This window comes from Sylvia atricapilla, chromosome 3 (genome assembly GCF_009819655.1).
Source record: "Sylvia atricapilla isolate bSylAtr1 chromosome 3, bSylAtr1.pri, whole genome shotgun sequence".
NCBI lineage: Eukaryota > Metazoa > Chordata > Aves > Passeriformes > Sylviidae > Sylvia > Sylvia atricapilla.
This window is the reverse complement of record NC_089142.1, coordinates 52,470,947-52,485,266: the sequence shown is the minus strand read 5'-3', so window position 1 is coordinate 52,485,266 and position 14,320 is coordinate 52,470,947. Positions and strand designations below refer to the sequence as shown.

The 14,320-nt window shown below is 41.6% G+C and overlaps 2 protein-coding genes across 3 annotated transcripts in view; one reads left to right on the top strand and one right to left on the bottom strand.

Moving 5' to 3' along the window:
* Window positions 1-8,691, bottom strand: part of TRMT11 (tRNA methyltransferase 11 homolog) — a 24,100-nt gene extending 15,409 nt beyond the window's left edge. Inside the window, exons 1-7 of one of the 2 annotated variants that reach the window (XM_066315345.1) lie at window positions 8,607-8,691; window positions 7,209-7,274; window positions 6,377-6,450; window positions 5,074-5,155; window positions 4,885-4,977; window positions 3,686-3,820; window positions 1,566-1,722 (exon numbers count right to left, since the gene is read on the bottom strand). In XM_066315345.1, the coding sequence (XP_066171442.1) occupies window positions 1,566-1,722; window positions 3,686-3,820; window positions 4,885-4,977; window positions 5,074-5,155; window positions 6,377-6,450; window positions 7,209-7,274; window positions 8,607-8,681 (682 nt within the window). In that variant the 5' untranslated portion in view covers window positions 8,682-8,691. Of the gene's footprint in view, window positions 1-1,565; window positions 1,723-1,841; window positions 1,919-3,685; window positions 3,821-4,884; window positions 4,978-5,073; window positions 5,156-6,376; window positions 6,451-7,208; window positions 7,275-8,606 lie in introns of those variants that run through there. The other variant, XM_066315346.1, reaches the window with a different exon arrangement.
* On the top strand, window positions 8,680-14,320 carry LOC136358538 (uncharacterized). The gene is made up of 4 exons (XM_066314413.1): window positions 8,680-8,895; window positions 9,391-9,394; window positions 11,225-11,536; window positions 11,818-14,320. Exons 1-4 carry the CDS (start codon window positions 8,680-8,682, stop codon window positions 12,357-12,359), a joined length of 1,074 nt encoding a protein of 357 aa, XP_066170510.1. The 3' UTR covers window positions 12,360-14,320.

Sequence of the window (14,320 nt, the reverse complement as noted above, 5' to 3'; positions counted from 1 at the left end):
TATAAGTATTTTTAAATCTATGCATTTCACATGTGATCACCTTGATTAAAGTTTAGGAAGTTGAACATAAGTCAGCAGTGCCCTGGCAGCCAGGAGGGCCAACCCTGTCCTGGGGGTGCATCAGGCACAGCATCAGCAGCAGGGCAAGGGAGGGGATTGTCCTGTTCTGCTCTGCACTGGGGTACCCTCACTTGAGAACAGTTTTAGGCACCACAATATGAAAAAGATATTAAATTATTAGAGAGCATCCAAAAGAGGGTCACAAAGATGGTGAGGGATCTGGAGGAGAAGCCATATGAGGAGCAGCTGAAGACACTTGGTCTGTTCAGCCTGGAGGAGACTGAGGGGAGACCACAGTGCAATCTACAGCTTCCTTGCTACGGGAAGAGGAGGGGCAGGCACTGATCTCTTCTCTGTGATGACAGTGACAGGACCCGAGGAAATGGCCTAGAGTTGTGTCAGGGGAGGTTTAGGTTGAATATTAAAAAAAGGTTTTTTACCCAAAGATGGTTGGGCACTGGATCAGGCTCCCCAGGGAAGGGGTTACAGCACCAAGCCTGACAAGAGTTCAAGAAACATTTGGACAGTGCTCTTGGGCACATGCTGTGGTTCCTGGGGTGTCCTGTGCAGGGCCAGGACTTGAACTCTGATGATCCTTGTGGGTTCTTTCCAACTCAGGATACTCTATGACTGTATTCTAGGATTCTAGATCAGAATCACAGCCTTTCCTACATTTTTGAATAAACAACTACAGGTAGCTTAACACAATATACTCTATTTATACTATATATATATATATATATATAGTATAAATATTAGTATTATATGATATATAGTATAAATAATATATATATATATATACACTAATTATACTATAATTATATGGCACAAGCTGACAATAGATCAGCTATTTCACATACAGCTGAGTTCCCCTGAGGCAAAAAGCACTTCCATAAATCACTTCCATGACATGCACAGCAATATGTGGAATAAAAGCTCCCCCTCCTGGCTAAGATAAGAAAAGTTGAGCTGGGGAAAGGCACCTTGTGTGAGCAGTATTATCCTGAAGACAGGCTGCAATGGCACAACAAAGTGTTCCTCACAGAATGCTGCTATGACCTCTCTATTGCTGTGTTGTGTTGTATGACCAGAAGTGCCCTCAGCACACCCCTAAACAGCCAGATCTGAAATGCTGCTCTTTGTAATGTCCTGAAAGTGACTGCACGAAGTGCTTAGCCAAATTCCAATTCTTGGTCACTTTGATCTTAAGCAGTCCATGATACATATGGACTGGTGTTTAGGCTGTGTGGCATTAAACACAACAGTGAAGAAAGACTTTTTAACAGCGTGAAAAAAAAACTCTTTACATCTTTGGAAGTTGGTCTCCTTCCTCCAAAATCCCTTCCAGGTTAACAAACCACTAATTTTATAAACACGATTTTGCCTTTGGTATCATCTCAAATATCAGTTGGGCACCAGAAGTCATGACACCAGGTAAAAGAGTGGTACAAACACTATTATAATCTTACAGTTTTTCCCACCAGCTGAGAAAAAACCATATCTACCTGTTCCAACAAACGGATCATACACAATGTCATTGGGTTTTACTCTCGCGTGGTTTGCCATGATGAAAGAGAGGCAGGCATCCATGCTTGTATTTCCAATAAAGTGTCTCTTCTTTACACTGTAGGATTCAATGAGCTCTCTCTGGCCATCTGCAATCTGTTGAAATATTTAAAACCCCTGTCAGGGCCTGGATAAAAGATATAAACAGACCTGCTAACAGACTTGCTTAAGTGACACCATCCAAAACCAGGTAACTTCACTTTGTAACACATCACCTTGCTTTCTGATGTCTGCAAACATGACAGACTTCTTCCCAAGCAACAGATATCTTGGTTCAACACCTGGGTAAATTCTTCAAGACAGAGGTTAAAAATGTTTTAACATTTTGGAGAGAAATTTCTTTCCACGAAATTACAATTAGAGTAACCTTGCTATTATTCTATCGATCAGAAAAACAATTCCAGGCAATTCAGAGTTAAAAGGATTTCAAAAATACAAGGATTAGAAATGCACGTTAACACATGCATTCACACACATGGACTTTAAGGTCATACAGAATTTCTTTCTTTCTTCGCTGGCATTTCTGTCCCACTCAAAATCTAAATTTAGGACAGCATTGACAGATGAGAATTTAAGGGAAAAGCAAAGAAAGACCAAATGCTAGCATTTTTACATCAGACTTCCTAAGTACGTTGGAGAAGAGCAAAGCAATCCAGAACATAACACATTCAAACACTGTCCAACACTATCCCCTCACCTCTGCTCAGCACCAGTCTTACCAGGTTAACAAAATACACCTGGCTATTTTTTCAGGTTGGTTTAGTCACTTTTAAACATTTGAGGTGTCGCAATATGACACAAAATAAAGACGCTTGACTCCAGTCAGAAGGCAGTATAAAGTCAGAAGCCTTTGTTTACAATTTCATTCAGCCCTTTTATAACATGCTGCACTAAAAAGTCATGTTATTGGTCTATAGGACTGATACCTCTCCCATTGGCTAAGTAACAGAAATAGCAAAAAACACCTGTTGTTATGGGAAAGGAATATTGTTCACACAAGGCCATTTTGGGAAAAAGAAACTGTTGAAAAGTTTCCCTTGAGAAGAGCTAGCAATTCCCAAGCTCAGAAAATATCAAGTCTACATTCAGGAATTCAGCACGAATGGGACAGCAGCTGCAATGTTTTGCAGCATTGCCACAACCCAGGGTGCTTGCACATTCATCACAGGCATGGAGAATATTCACAGGCCCTAACAGATCACTTGGATCTCTGACTTCCCTGTACACAAGCCACTGACTATAGTTACACAACCTCTGCAGTGGTTCTCCCTCCTTCCAGCTGCCCTTGACTCAGGACATTGCAAGCACATACTCCCATCAGTGGCTAGCGTCATTCTTGGAGATACCCTTTGAGGAGCCACTTTTTCTTCACAAAAACATAAATGACTAGACCAAATTTCCTCAGTATATCCTAATGCAGCACGTTTAGAGTGCATATGGCCAGCAGGCAAGAACATTTGTTGTGAAGACCACAGATGACAGGCTCTAGACAGTTTTTGTACTTGGCTCCTTCTGCACTGTCGCTGTTCCCTCGGGCAGGTACCTGCCTGTGGGCTGGATTCACTGATGTCCAAAGCCTCAGGGATCAGTCTGCACCTTTCCATGGAGGTGCCTGCCAGGATCACTTAAAACACTTACAGAATGCTCCCTTGAGGCTGATCCCACTCAGCACAGCCACAAGCCATCTACAACTCCGTACATCTTTCTATGTGCTTGAAACAGGAGCTTTCAGCTGCAGCTAGGTTCAAAACAACGTAACACACCATCCCAGCTGTGCAGTCTCACTGCTGTGGTAAATTCTCTCAGTGGATGGCAAGAAAAAGGTGTGTTTCCAGATACAACTTCATTTTTTTTCCACCTCTGAATTGTTCAGTAAAGCCACTTTTTCCTAGTCACACTAAGGACTCCCAAGACTTGCTTCAGACTATTATGCAATGACAAATTCAGACAATGGTATTTTCTGCTTCTATTAAAAGTCAAAATACTTTTTACATTTAAACTGGAGTACACTCTCCTAAAAACACAAGCTTGTAAAACTGAAGCAAACATGCTCACGCACCCATCTACCAAAATACAAATGAATGGGCTCTTCTGGAACATCATTTGGGTTCATTCCATAATCTTCCAAAATCCAAAATATGTGTTCTGGAGTCTTTAAATTTACTTTTCCTTTGAATGGCAGAAATTCAAGGGCCTATACAATAAAGAAAAACAGAGTAAAAAGTAAACAGGGTCAAATTTTTTTTAAATGGGTACCTTTCCCACCCAAGGAAAAAACCCCAAACCAAATAAACAAATAACCAGCAAAAACCCCACAATTTCACTTGTGAGAAATGATATATTAGTATTAAAAAGTTCATTCAATTCTCTCACTGGATTTTCAAAATGCCTTCTTTTCTAAACAAAAATAGCTCAAATGATTACAGATTAGAAATTAGGAACCATAACACTTTTCATTAACTGAAGAGAACTCAACTTCAGAGGAAATTAACTGTGCATATTAATTATTATATTAATATTAATATAATTATTAATTATATTAATTATTCTATTTTCAAGTTATAGAAACAACACTGATGATGAACAAGGTGATGTGAAATTTCAGTGATGTGCAGCTACAGCAGTTTATATACTTAGCGTTATTTCGTGTACACAAAAACTGAACAAATGGAAAAACAGCTACTACTAATACAGATAATTTCAGTCTCTGTAAATGAAGTAAATTTAATAAATAGGGGCTAAAATAGAACATGGAAGAGCAAAAATAAACAGTAATATGGAAAATTTTCCTAAAATACTGATATAGTTAGGAGAAGAACATGATGACAGAACAGGAGATCAACACACAATCCACAGCTTTCAGCTGAAGTCACTTGTTCCACATTCTGCAACATTAAAAGCCTAATAAGGAGATCAAGTAACAGATTTTCCAAAGATCTAGCACCTAACTCTTGCCATTTGTATCATATTATAATTGTCAGCAATAAGCTTCAGTTTCCCCAGAACACTGGTCTGAAATCAGCACTGGTATTTGTTTGGGTTTGTATATGCCTTAAACAGTCAGTTTATAGTGACAGAAAAAAAAGTCATGAATTTTGAGAGAATGTTAATTCAGACACAAAAATCTCATTTAGACCTGCTAAGACATAAGCCATAAACTTCCTTAAGATCTTGAAGACATTTAAATACACTGACAACATGGAATAAGAACAACATGAATAGATTAAACCAAACAAATATTTTTAACTGTCTACTTACATCGATCTTTTTTATTTTCTGTGCTTGGGTCAGTGTTTTATTAAATGTATGAATATGTATTTTGTAAGTAGAGTCTGACTGTAGATATGGAAGCTGAAAAAAAAAGGTAAAGACACTTTAATTAGTACAGATGCAGCGCCATTCAGTGGGCTTAAGGAACCATATTATCCAGATTCTTTATATGTATACCATCTTGTCTGTTGGATAGTTCTTCAAAGATGCATAGAGCTCCCCTGCAGATCTTCCATGGCCCCACAGTTCAAATATAGACCTGAAATGACAAAGTTTTTGAGAGTGCAGTCACACAGAGCAGGGAAAATGCCTTACAGATACTTATTCCTTTTAGCCTACTTGGCAAACGTATTTAGGCTTTACTTCGTGAAGTACTAGCGTGGCATTTAATTCTTGACAAATGTTTTAAGTTTTGTTTGTAACAAGTATTTTTAATCCTAGACTCATATTTCACTGATGCTTTTCTTTGTTTGGCAACATTTACCAAAAGCTTCAGAGCCTTTCACATTGATTAGCAGCACAATGGAGGCATGCCAGTGATCTTTTTCTAAAACTAACACATCTCCCCACAAGCAGCAGTAGAACAGAAAAATAAGCCATGGGCTAGTTATGCTTTGTACATAGAATTAGCATACATTAGAGAGTGCACAGTGTGCAGAATATCTGCAAGCTGTTTTGTCCCATTTTATTCCCACTTTTAGTTGCCTGCAGCTACTTTTTGAAGTGCAGTGCTCCATTCTTCAGGCAAGAGTGGAGAGCTCAAGTCATTGTAGGTAAAACTGAATACCCGAGACAAACAAGCACTCAACAGGGACTGTGCAACACTCTGCAGATGGGCCCAAGCTCTGAAGAACACAGCATAGACACCACAAATTTAGTATGGTCTGAGAGACATAACACAGCTATGCTGCTTCTCATCCTGAACCATACCTCAAGGCCTCTCTCATGCCCCTCACTGGAAAGCATGTTATTCAGACACCTCTAAAAAAGACCAGTTGGAACAATCACTCCCCAGCATATTCCTGTGCTCCTGAATTTCCTGGAAGGGACCTCTGCTGCAGCAGTCAGGGCTGAAGGCTCAGATCCCAGCGGTGAAGAAGGGTGACACAACCTTTCCCTTCCAAATATGATCATCAGTTTTCACGTATCACTGGTTTTATCTTTCAATTCCATACATATTTTAGTACAACCCACTAACACATAATACAAGGCACATAAAACATGAGTGACACTACAAATACTCTCTCTGGAGTGAAGAACACCATTTCAAGACCCTGAGTTGATAATACACTGAGTAAAGAGGATGGGCATGCTACATAATCAGTCCTATAGGAGTTCTACAGGCTCTAGTAGCACCTTCTGAATTCTAGAGGAAATCAGAGACTCTTTATTTTATTACTCCATTCAAAATTGGTATTTGCCATAACAGAACAAAATTCCACTGCTTATGTTCTTATTTACAAGATTTTTCATCTCTTACTTTGCACACACTGTCCGCTTCATCAGTCCCCTTGCCATGTCTTCTGAAGGAATATTGAGAATCCAAAATGGAGACTGCAATCAAGAGAATGTAAGTGAAGCAAACACCTAGCTGGAGGATGTCACATGAATTACACAACTACAAAGTGCTGTTCTATAAAAGGAGATCATGCATACTGAAGACTAAAAAAAAAAAGTTAACTTTAATAATTATTAAAATCAAATAATTTATTGGGGATTGTTATTACAATTTGTTATTACTGGGGATAAAATAATTAATTTGAGGCAAAATTGTTTACTCAGCTTGAATGTCTGAGAAATTATGTCATTTATTTGATTTTTCCAACATAACTGACTTGGTAAAATAGTTTGCACTTATTTTGATTATTCACCTGCTAAAGACTGGAAACATTTCATTACACACAAGCAGTAACTAAATCCCAGTAACATTCTCTGACCAAGCACTAAGACCAGAATCATATGGCTTCCCAGCTGCACTCCTCATCTGTCTCTTTGATTTAGAGGCAAACATCAATTTTTCAAACTGCCGTTCAGTGTTTTCAGAGTTTAGATATTCTAAAAAGCATAGAGAGCCTCCCAGCAGATGGCACTGCTTCTTTTCATGCTGCTGGAAGATATCCTGAGGTGCATTTTGTGCATCTTTTTTTCAGTTCTGAGTCTTTACTGAAATTGAGTAGTCCTCAGTTTTGGGAAGATTCCTCATTTTCCTAAGAAACTTCAATATTTATTCAGCTGCCTACATTTAACAGAAATACAGTAAAGAATATAGTTGCATGCCATACACACACTCAAGTAAAATATTTGGTACTCACGTTTACACGAATTTCCTGCTCGCCACTGAATTGTCCACCACAAAGGGAGAGCAATGACGTTATTTCCTAAAGCGAAAATATAAAGGTTAGGCTTTAGAATCATTAACTAATGTTATAAAGAAAGACATAAAGACAAAGAACAAGGCAGCATGGCCGCAAATTCTAATGCAGATGGTGGATACGGCAGAAGTTCACAAGTAAATTCATATTGTATGCATTGTTCATGAACTGAAAATTAAGACTTCCCTGCTATAAAAACATCTTTCTCAAAATTCATTGGCAGATGTCAGGGAGATTTCAGTAATCAACCCTATCATTTTGCATTTTCTCCTTCATCAGAATCTTTACTGTTCAATCCTACACTCTCACAACAATATTCTTTTAACAATATTATCCGCTCCTGTCTTAAAATATCTTTCTGACTAGGTCTCATAAAAGTTCATTAGTAACCCAGGGCCAGGATCAACAGATCATCTGGCTAAAAAATCTGTCCCTGCTTGTTCCATTAAGTTTTTGACAAACATAGCTCATCACAAAACCAAACAGGCTGAGCAGTCACCAAAATACAAGGAATGAGAAATGTCTCTACTTTCTTCAGCAGCCTTATCAACTAAGTGTTGATGATAAAAAGAAAAGCTTTCTGTTACGTGTGTACCATACTTCTTTTTACTTCATCCAATGACCCTGCCTAAGGAAAAATCGGGTTGATCATAAATACTTAAACTCAGGTTCCAGTCCCGCAAAGCGAATAGGAAAAAGCAATGGACAGGAGAAAACTTTAATGAAAACAAAGAAATTAAATGTTTCAAAGCACATGAAACATTTTTAACATGTAGCAGTCCGATCGACAAGGGAACATCACCCTGTGAACAAACCACGGCACCGAATGCCACATCCAGTGGCGCTTTCCTTGAACACCTGCAGGGCCGGTGACTCCACCAGCTCCCTGGGCAGTCCATCGGGAGACACCCCGGCAGCTCCGGCCTCTCCTGCACCCAGGGCACGCTGCCGGGAGCTGCCGTGTAACTTAAATAAAACTTTAAGTCACTAACACCAGAAACCTGAAAGCATTTTTGTAACCCCAGCTTCCGCTTCTCACATGGAGCCTCGGGTACTCTGCTGGCAACCCCTCCTAGCGCCAGAGGCTGTGGAAAAGCGAGCGGCAAGGAAAGTACTGCCTTAAAGCCACCACGGGGCGGCTCTCCATGAGCCTGGGGCAGGAGGGTAGATGGAGCCCCACGCCTGAGGGCTCCCTTCCCACAGGAAGGGGTCCGGCTTCCCCGGGGCCGCGCTGCCCGGGAGCGCCCCGCAGGAGAGGGCCGGGCAGCGCCTCACGCGGCCCCGATCCCGGTCCCGATCCCAGTCCCAGTCCCGGTCCCGGTCCCGCGCAGCGCTCACCGGCAGGCGGAACTCGAGGTGCTCCTGCGCCAGCAGCAGCAAATAGCTCCGCAGCGCCGGAGCCGCCAGCGCCATGACGGACCACGGCCCGCCCCCCGCATGCGCCGCCGGCGGGAGGAGCCCGCGACGGGGCGTGTGGCGGGGAGAGCCCGCGGGCCCTGGGCTGCCGGAGCGGGGCTGCCCGGGCTCTTCGGGAATTACCGCTCACTTCGTCTCCTTCTCATCCTCCTTGCAGTTGTATTTTGGGTGCTTTATCACGCACGCCACGTGTCAGTGCAGCCGTGCCTGCGTATGGTTTATAAATAGCTCGGTGTACACTGGGGACGCGCTCGCTCAGGGGTGTTTCGCTGTCAGGGGCGCGCTGCGGCCTCTGCCGGCCACATTTAAGGATCTGGAGCATTAAATAACATTAAGAATTAACAGGTGCCAAAGGAGTCGCGTTCCTTTTTCCGTGGGAAGGAGGTCAGCGCCGGCGGCGTGGGTGTCGCAGCAGGTAGAGAAACACATTCCCAGGAAAGGGGCAGAGGTCCGGCAGAGGGGCAGAAAGGGGTTTGTCTTGCGGGTTATGTTTTATTTTAATATCTAGTCTTGATAATTGTAATCTCGTACTCACCGATTTCCCTGTTGTGTTGATATGAAAGGTTCGTCTTACCCAGATTTTGGTGAGCTGTTTATTAGGACCGGGTCAGCTCAGACTGAACTCATGTTCTGTGTTTTATGTGCTGATTTGGACAGTTTGTGGGGGGTTTCACCCCTTTTTTTTTTTTTTTTTTTTTTTTCCTAGATGGGTAAGATTTTGCTCGCGACCTGTGAGCACGGCACGGGACACTTTCTTCGTGCATCTCCATAATCTCATCCTGCAGCTTCTCCAGTTATCCCTTCCTGCAGTAATCAAAACTGAGGTTGCTGTGAAGCTTCAGCGCTGATGACTGACAAGAAAGCAATCTAAAGAGACCGGGCACCTAAACGTGAGCTTTCCTAGAAGAGAAAGAAAAGAGGTAGATGTGGATCTGGCTTGTTCACCTCAGTAGTTGAGTGCTGAGACCCAGCAGCCAACATCTTGCTGAACTGCTGGCAAACCCTGAGCCCGAGATTGCTTCCAAAATCTTGGAATTGCTGAGAGAGCTTTAGTGGAAGAAGTCTGCTTTAATTTTTCCAATCTGTCTCACTGGAAATTTCTTAGCTGTATTGCTTCCATTTTAGAAGCACCTTAGAGGGGGATGTTGGTATTATTTTTAAGCTTAATCGCTTTGAAACTGGCTTTTGCTTACTTTATCTGCGCTGCTTTACCTTGGGGCATTGCTGTCTGTTCTCAGAAGGTGAATACCTGCTTTCCTACAGAAGACTTTAACAAATGCCCTGGTTTTTTTCTTGCTTTTGACTTGAGGATCCATGCAAAATCTCTGGCAGTGTACACATGTTGCTTTACTTAGTTTGAAAGTGAATGTACATTTCTAAGTAAGCTTTACTGAGTATTTGATTCTGACAAAAACAAAATGCTTTTCAGATGCTGTGTTTGGAAACAGAACATACATTCCTGTAATGCCACTGAGGAGAATCAAGCAGTTTGTTAGTGTGGATGTGGGGAGTCATCTTAAAAGCATTACATAACTCATCTAGGGAGGGAAAGGAAGAAAATTAAGAAAATTTACACTTTTTAGCCTTCAGGGAAATTTTATATACACAAAGTGTAATTAATTACTCAACTTGAAATTTATCCAAGAAGCTAGAATTAACCACCTTCCTCTCACAAAAAAAAAAAAAAAAAAAAAAAAAAAAAAAAAAAAAACAACAAACCCACAACGTAACAATGATAATATACAACAATCACAAGTTTCAATTTAAAAGTGAGAGACCACGAATGAAAAGCTATTATTTCATGTGTGCTGTTGCTTATTATTCCAAATTCCCTTCTCTGGCGATCGTGTTGCCACTCTATGCTCACCTGGTGCACTCTTCTAGACCCAGAGGAAACACGAGTGTTTTCTGACTGACCTGGAGGTTCTGCTGGGGGATTTAAGGAATCCTGTCCCTGCTCATGGGTTCGAGTGCAGCAACAGCACCAACATATATATGTGAGCAAATGCCCCATGAAATCCTACTTTTAAAACAACAGTCGTTTCAAAATACCCAATCTGTAATTCAGCTGTTAAACTGTTCAGAATTTGCATTTCTGTCCATTTCCCCGTAGAAAATCCAGCATTAGCCCTGTGTTTTAACTTCAGATGTTGGTAAAAGTACCAGCTCTACTTAGGTGCTACTTGGAAACTCCGCCTTGCATATTTCAACAGGTGAACGATGCGACCCAGCAGAGACATGGCTGTAGCACATTCAGGTCTCTGTAGGGGTATAAAAGTCTGTCCCTAATTCACCAGAATAACCACGTCCTGCACAGATAGAATGCAAACTCATGGAATGCCACAGGTGGTGGGCAGCCCGCGTTCCGGGAGCGGCGCGGCTCTGGCAGCGCTGGCTGCCCGCGGGCTGTAGCCGGCGGCCATGGCCATCAGCGCAGCCTTTTAAGGGAGAACAATCTATTCTGCCTTTGTCTTCCTCACTAAATAGGGTGTTGCAGGCAGAGACGTGCTCGCTAACTGGATTTTTACATCTCCTTGCAGTGCTTGATGAGGAAAATCCCCCCTGCTCCCGCCATGTACTGGCGTTTCGGCTCCAGATAGTATCTTCTGGGCATCGCTTCCACAGTGTGAAGGAAGCTTGTCGGCACGGCGTGAATTTGTCCACCTTTAATCAGCGTCGAGGCAGCAGAGAGGCTTCCCACCCCTGTGCATGGGTTGGTGTGCCGCTGCTGCCGCTCGGGAATGGTTTGCTCTCTCCGCAGCCCAGCCAGCACTGCATCAGATTGTTTGGGAAGTCCGCGGGGCTGCCGGGTGCCGGGATAAAGTTCTTGAAAAGGCGTCATTGCGAGAAGAGTGAGTACTGCACTATGTGCTGCTCGGAGGCTGCGGCGTTTGTTCGGTAACTGCGGGACCGCTGGAGCGCCGTGTAACCTTGTAAGCGTAATTTACTACCCTGTGGTCCTAAATTACTCCTGAATTTCACCTGGATCACTTTTACTTTCTTCATTGCCGTAAGAGTTTTGAGTGCACTTAAAATCTTCAGATATTTAACCTTTTTTTTCAGGAACTTTGCCTCTCACTCGGGCAAAACTCTTCCAAAAAATATCAAGCTGATTTTTGTTTTTCCTTCGCAGCTGACAGTGCACACAGGAACCACGGTTACGGCCAGTCACTGATTCGTTTCCTGCTTGAGTGCCATAAAACATTTTCAGCAATGGAAGGAGAGCAAGGGCAAAGTGCTAAAGCTACCAGTGCAGTGGGTGACCTGAGGAAAAGCTGGCAGACCTGGGCAGAGGATCACATTGAGTATCAGAGGAAGAATCCATTCAGCAGTGACGACAGGCTTGCGTCTAAACCTGCGCACACTCACAGAGGAGATCCTACCTATGGGAGACCCCCTGAAGGGTCTCGGACAGAGCAGAGAGGGAAAGATGCTCACTCACACGTGGGTAAGGAAGTAGAAGAGCTGTGCTCGATCATCAGAAGAACTGGAGAGGTGGGAGAAGATGGACACGTGAGTGTGACATTCGGGCAGCTGTTTGAAACATATGTGACTATTTCAAATAAAGTAGTGGGAATCTTGTTAAGAGCCAGAAAACATGGTCTGGTTCATTTTGAAGGTGAAATGCTTTGGCAAGGAAAAGATGATGATGTGGTCATCACTTTACTACAATAAGGCTTTGTCCTGGAATGAACTTTGCTGCATGGTTCCATTTGGAAAAACATATCTAGATACCATCTTCAAAACATATCTAGATACCATCTTCACAGGTTTTGGTTACAGAATTTCAACTCTGCTACCTAGTGGGACACAAGCAGGAGAGGAAATGGGCAAGAAGGATAAAGCATATTTTTGTAAAAATGGTAGAGAATTGGACAGAAATCGCAGATTATGAGCTACTCCATCACACTGACATTGGATTGTCCTTACTATCATCTACTACTAAGAATATGAGAGTTCTTCAAATAACTCTGCTGGCCTACTGCTTTTAGGTTACTGAACATATAAATTACTAACTTGCTATCCTACAACACTGATTCCTGCAGGTTTTGAAATACTCGCTGCGCGGGAGAATGAGATTTGTAAAACATGGAATTGAAAACTCCTTTGGGAGTTCATATAGTTCTTTGAACAAAGAGCCTGGTATATAGCAAAAGTTTAGGTTCAATCTCACATGGTTAAACTGAATAAATGGAAGTTATTTTCATGAAGTAGATGGAAATTCCCAAACTTAAAAAATATCACAGGAAGGATTCTTGATGATTCCTAAATTAGTTGCATCTTGCTTGGATTTTGGACAGCTGCAAAATTCTGGTATTTAATAGTCTAATCTTACAGTCATATCTTCTCCGAACCTTCTGGGTCTCTTGTTCCTTTTGTTCTCTATCTCACACCATTTTTACCTTTTCTGTTCTTCTAACATTTCAGAAGAAATCCACAAAGCTCTGCAGTCTTTTTGGTGAATTCAGCTATACCTCTTCATAGAAGGTAGGGTGCCACAATGTAAAGATGCATAAGTCAACAGAAACTCTGTACTGGGGCACCTGTGCATTCATAAGGGAAAAAAGGCTCTTCTTTCACCAAAATGTAGCAATGTTTTTTTCCAAGAGGAGAGATACTGTAGTGCCAAATGCATAAATAAAAGTATAGCAAGCAGCACAGTCCTGCACCTCATTTACCTGTTTCAGAGCACAGTTGTGAGCTCTTCAGAAAGAAAAATATTGGTTATATAAAATAGTTGTAATAGTGCTATGAAAAATAATCAGGAGCTGTATTTACAGTAGTTCCCACCAATAAAGCTGTATAATTAGAAATCTAAAGTTGTATTTTTTAGCAGTGCAAACAGAAGCTTCTCTGTGGTGTTAACTACACTACTTGATGGGTCTTTAAAGATACTGTCTTGCATCAAAAGGATATTAAAATTTAATTTAAATTAGAAACTTGATAAAATGGATGTGTAATTTTATGCTATTTATATGAAAGAACTTCTACTGCAAAAAGCCTAAAATAATGGGGTTTTGTTTTGATGTTGTCATCCAGTGGGGATTTGAACCAAACTAAGTCTTTGGCTGAGGATTTCATTTTTACCCTGCCTTCCTTTTTCTTGTGAAAGGACAATGAAAAGAGAGGGGAAAAAAAAGGAATAAATTGATTTGATGAAATAAGTATCTCTGGGGAACAGGAAAGTCAGATGCAGGTAGAGAATGAGTTTTAATCACCACATAATTTTACCACATTGGAAAAGGGGAAATAGTGCAAACCAGGCGCTGTTGGTGTGCTCCCTTAGGTTTCAAACCTACTGCTTCTTTCTAAACGGATCTACATCTTGCAGCTGAAAAAGAAGACATATACTTTTTTACCTTAACAAATTTAAAATGCTTTATTCTTTTTGAAACAGCATTTCTTGCCAGATGACATGAGCACACCTCACAGTATTTCAGCTCCTGTTAGAGGAGGTCTATACATGCATTCTGATTGAGCTTTTTATAGTGCAGATACAGAATGAGTTTTGCTTAATTCTGACAATTCTGAAATCCACTCAGTTCTGCTGTAGTGTCAGTTCATAACTTGCAGGAAGCAACATCAGGCACTTCAAGTGTCACCAGCTGAATAACAGGATGACACTATCAGGAAAA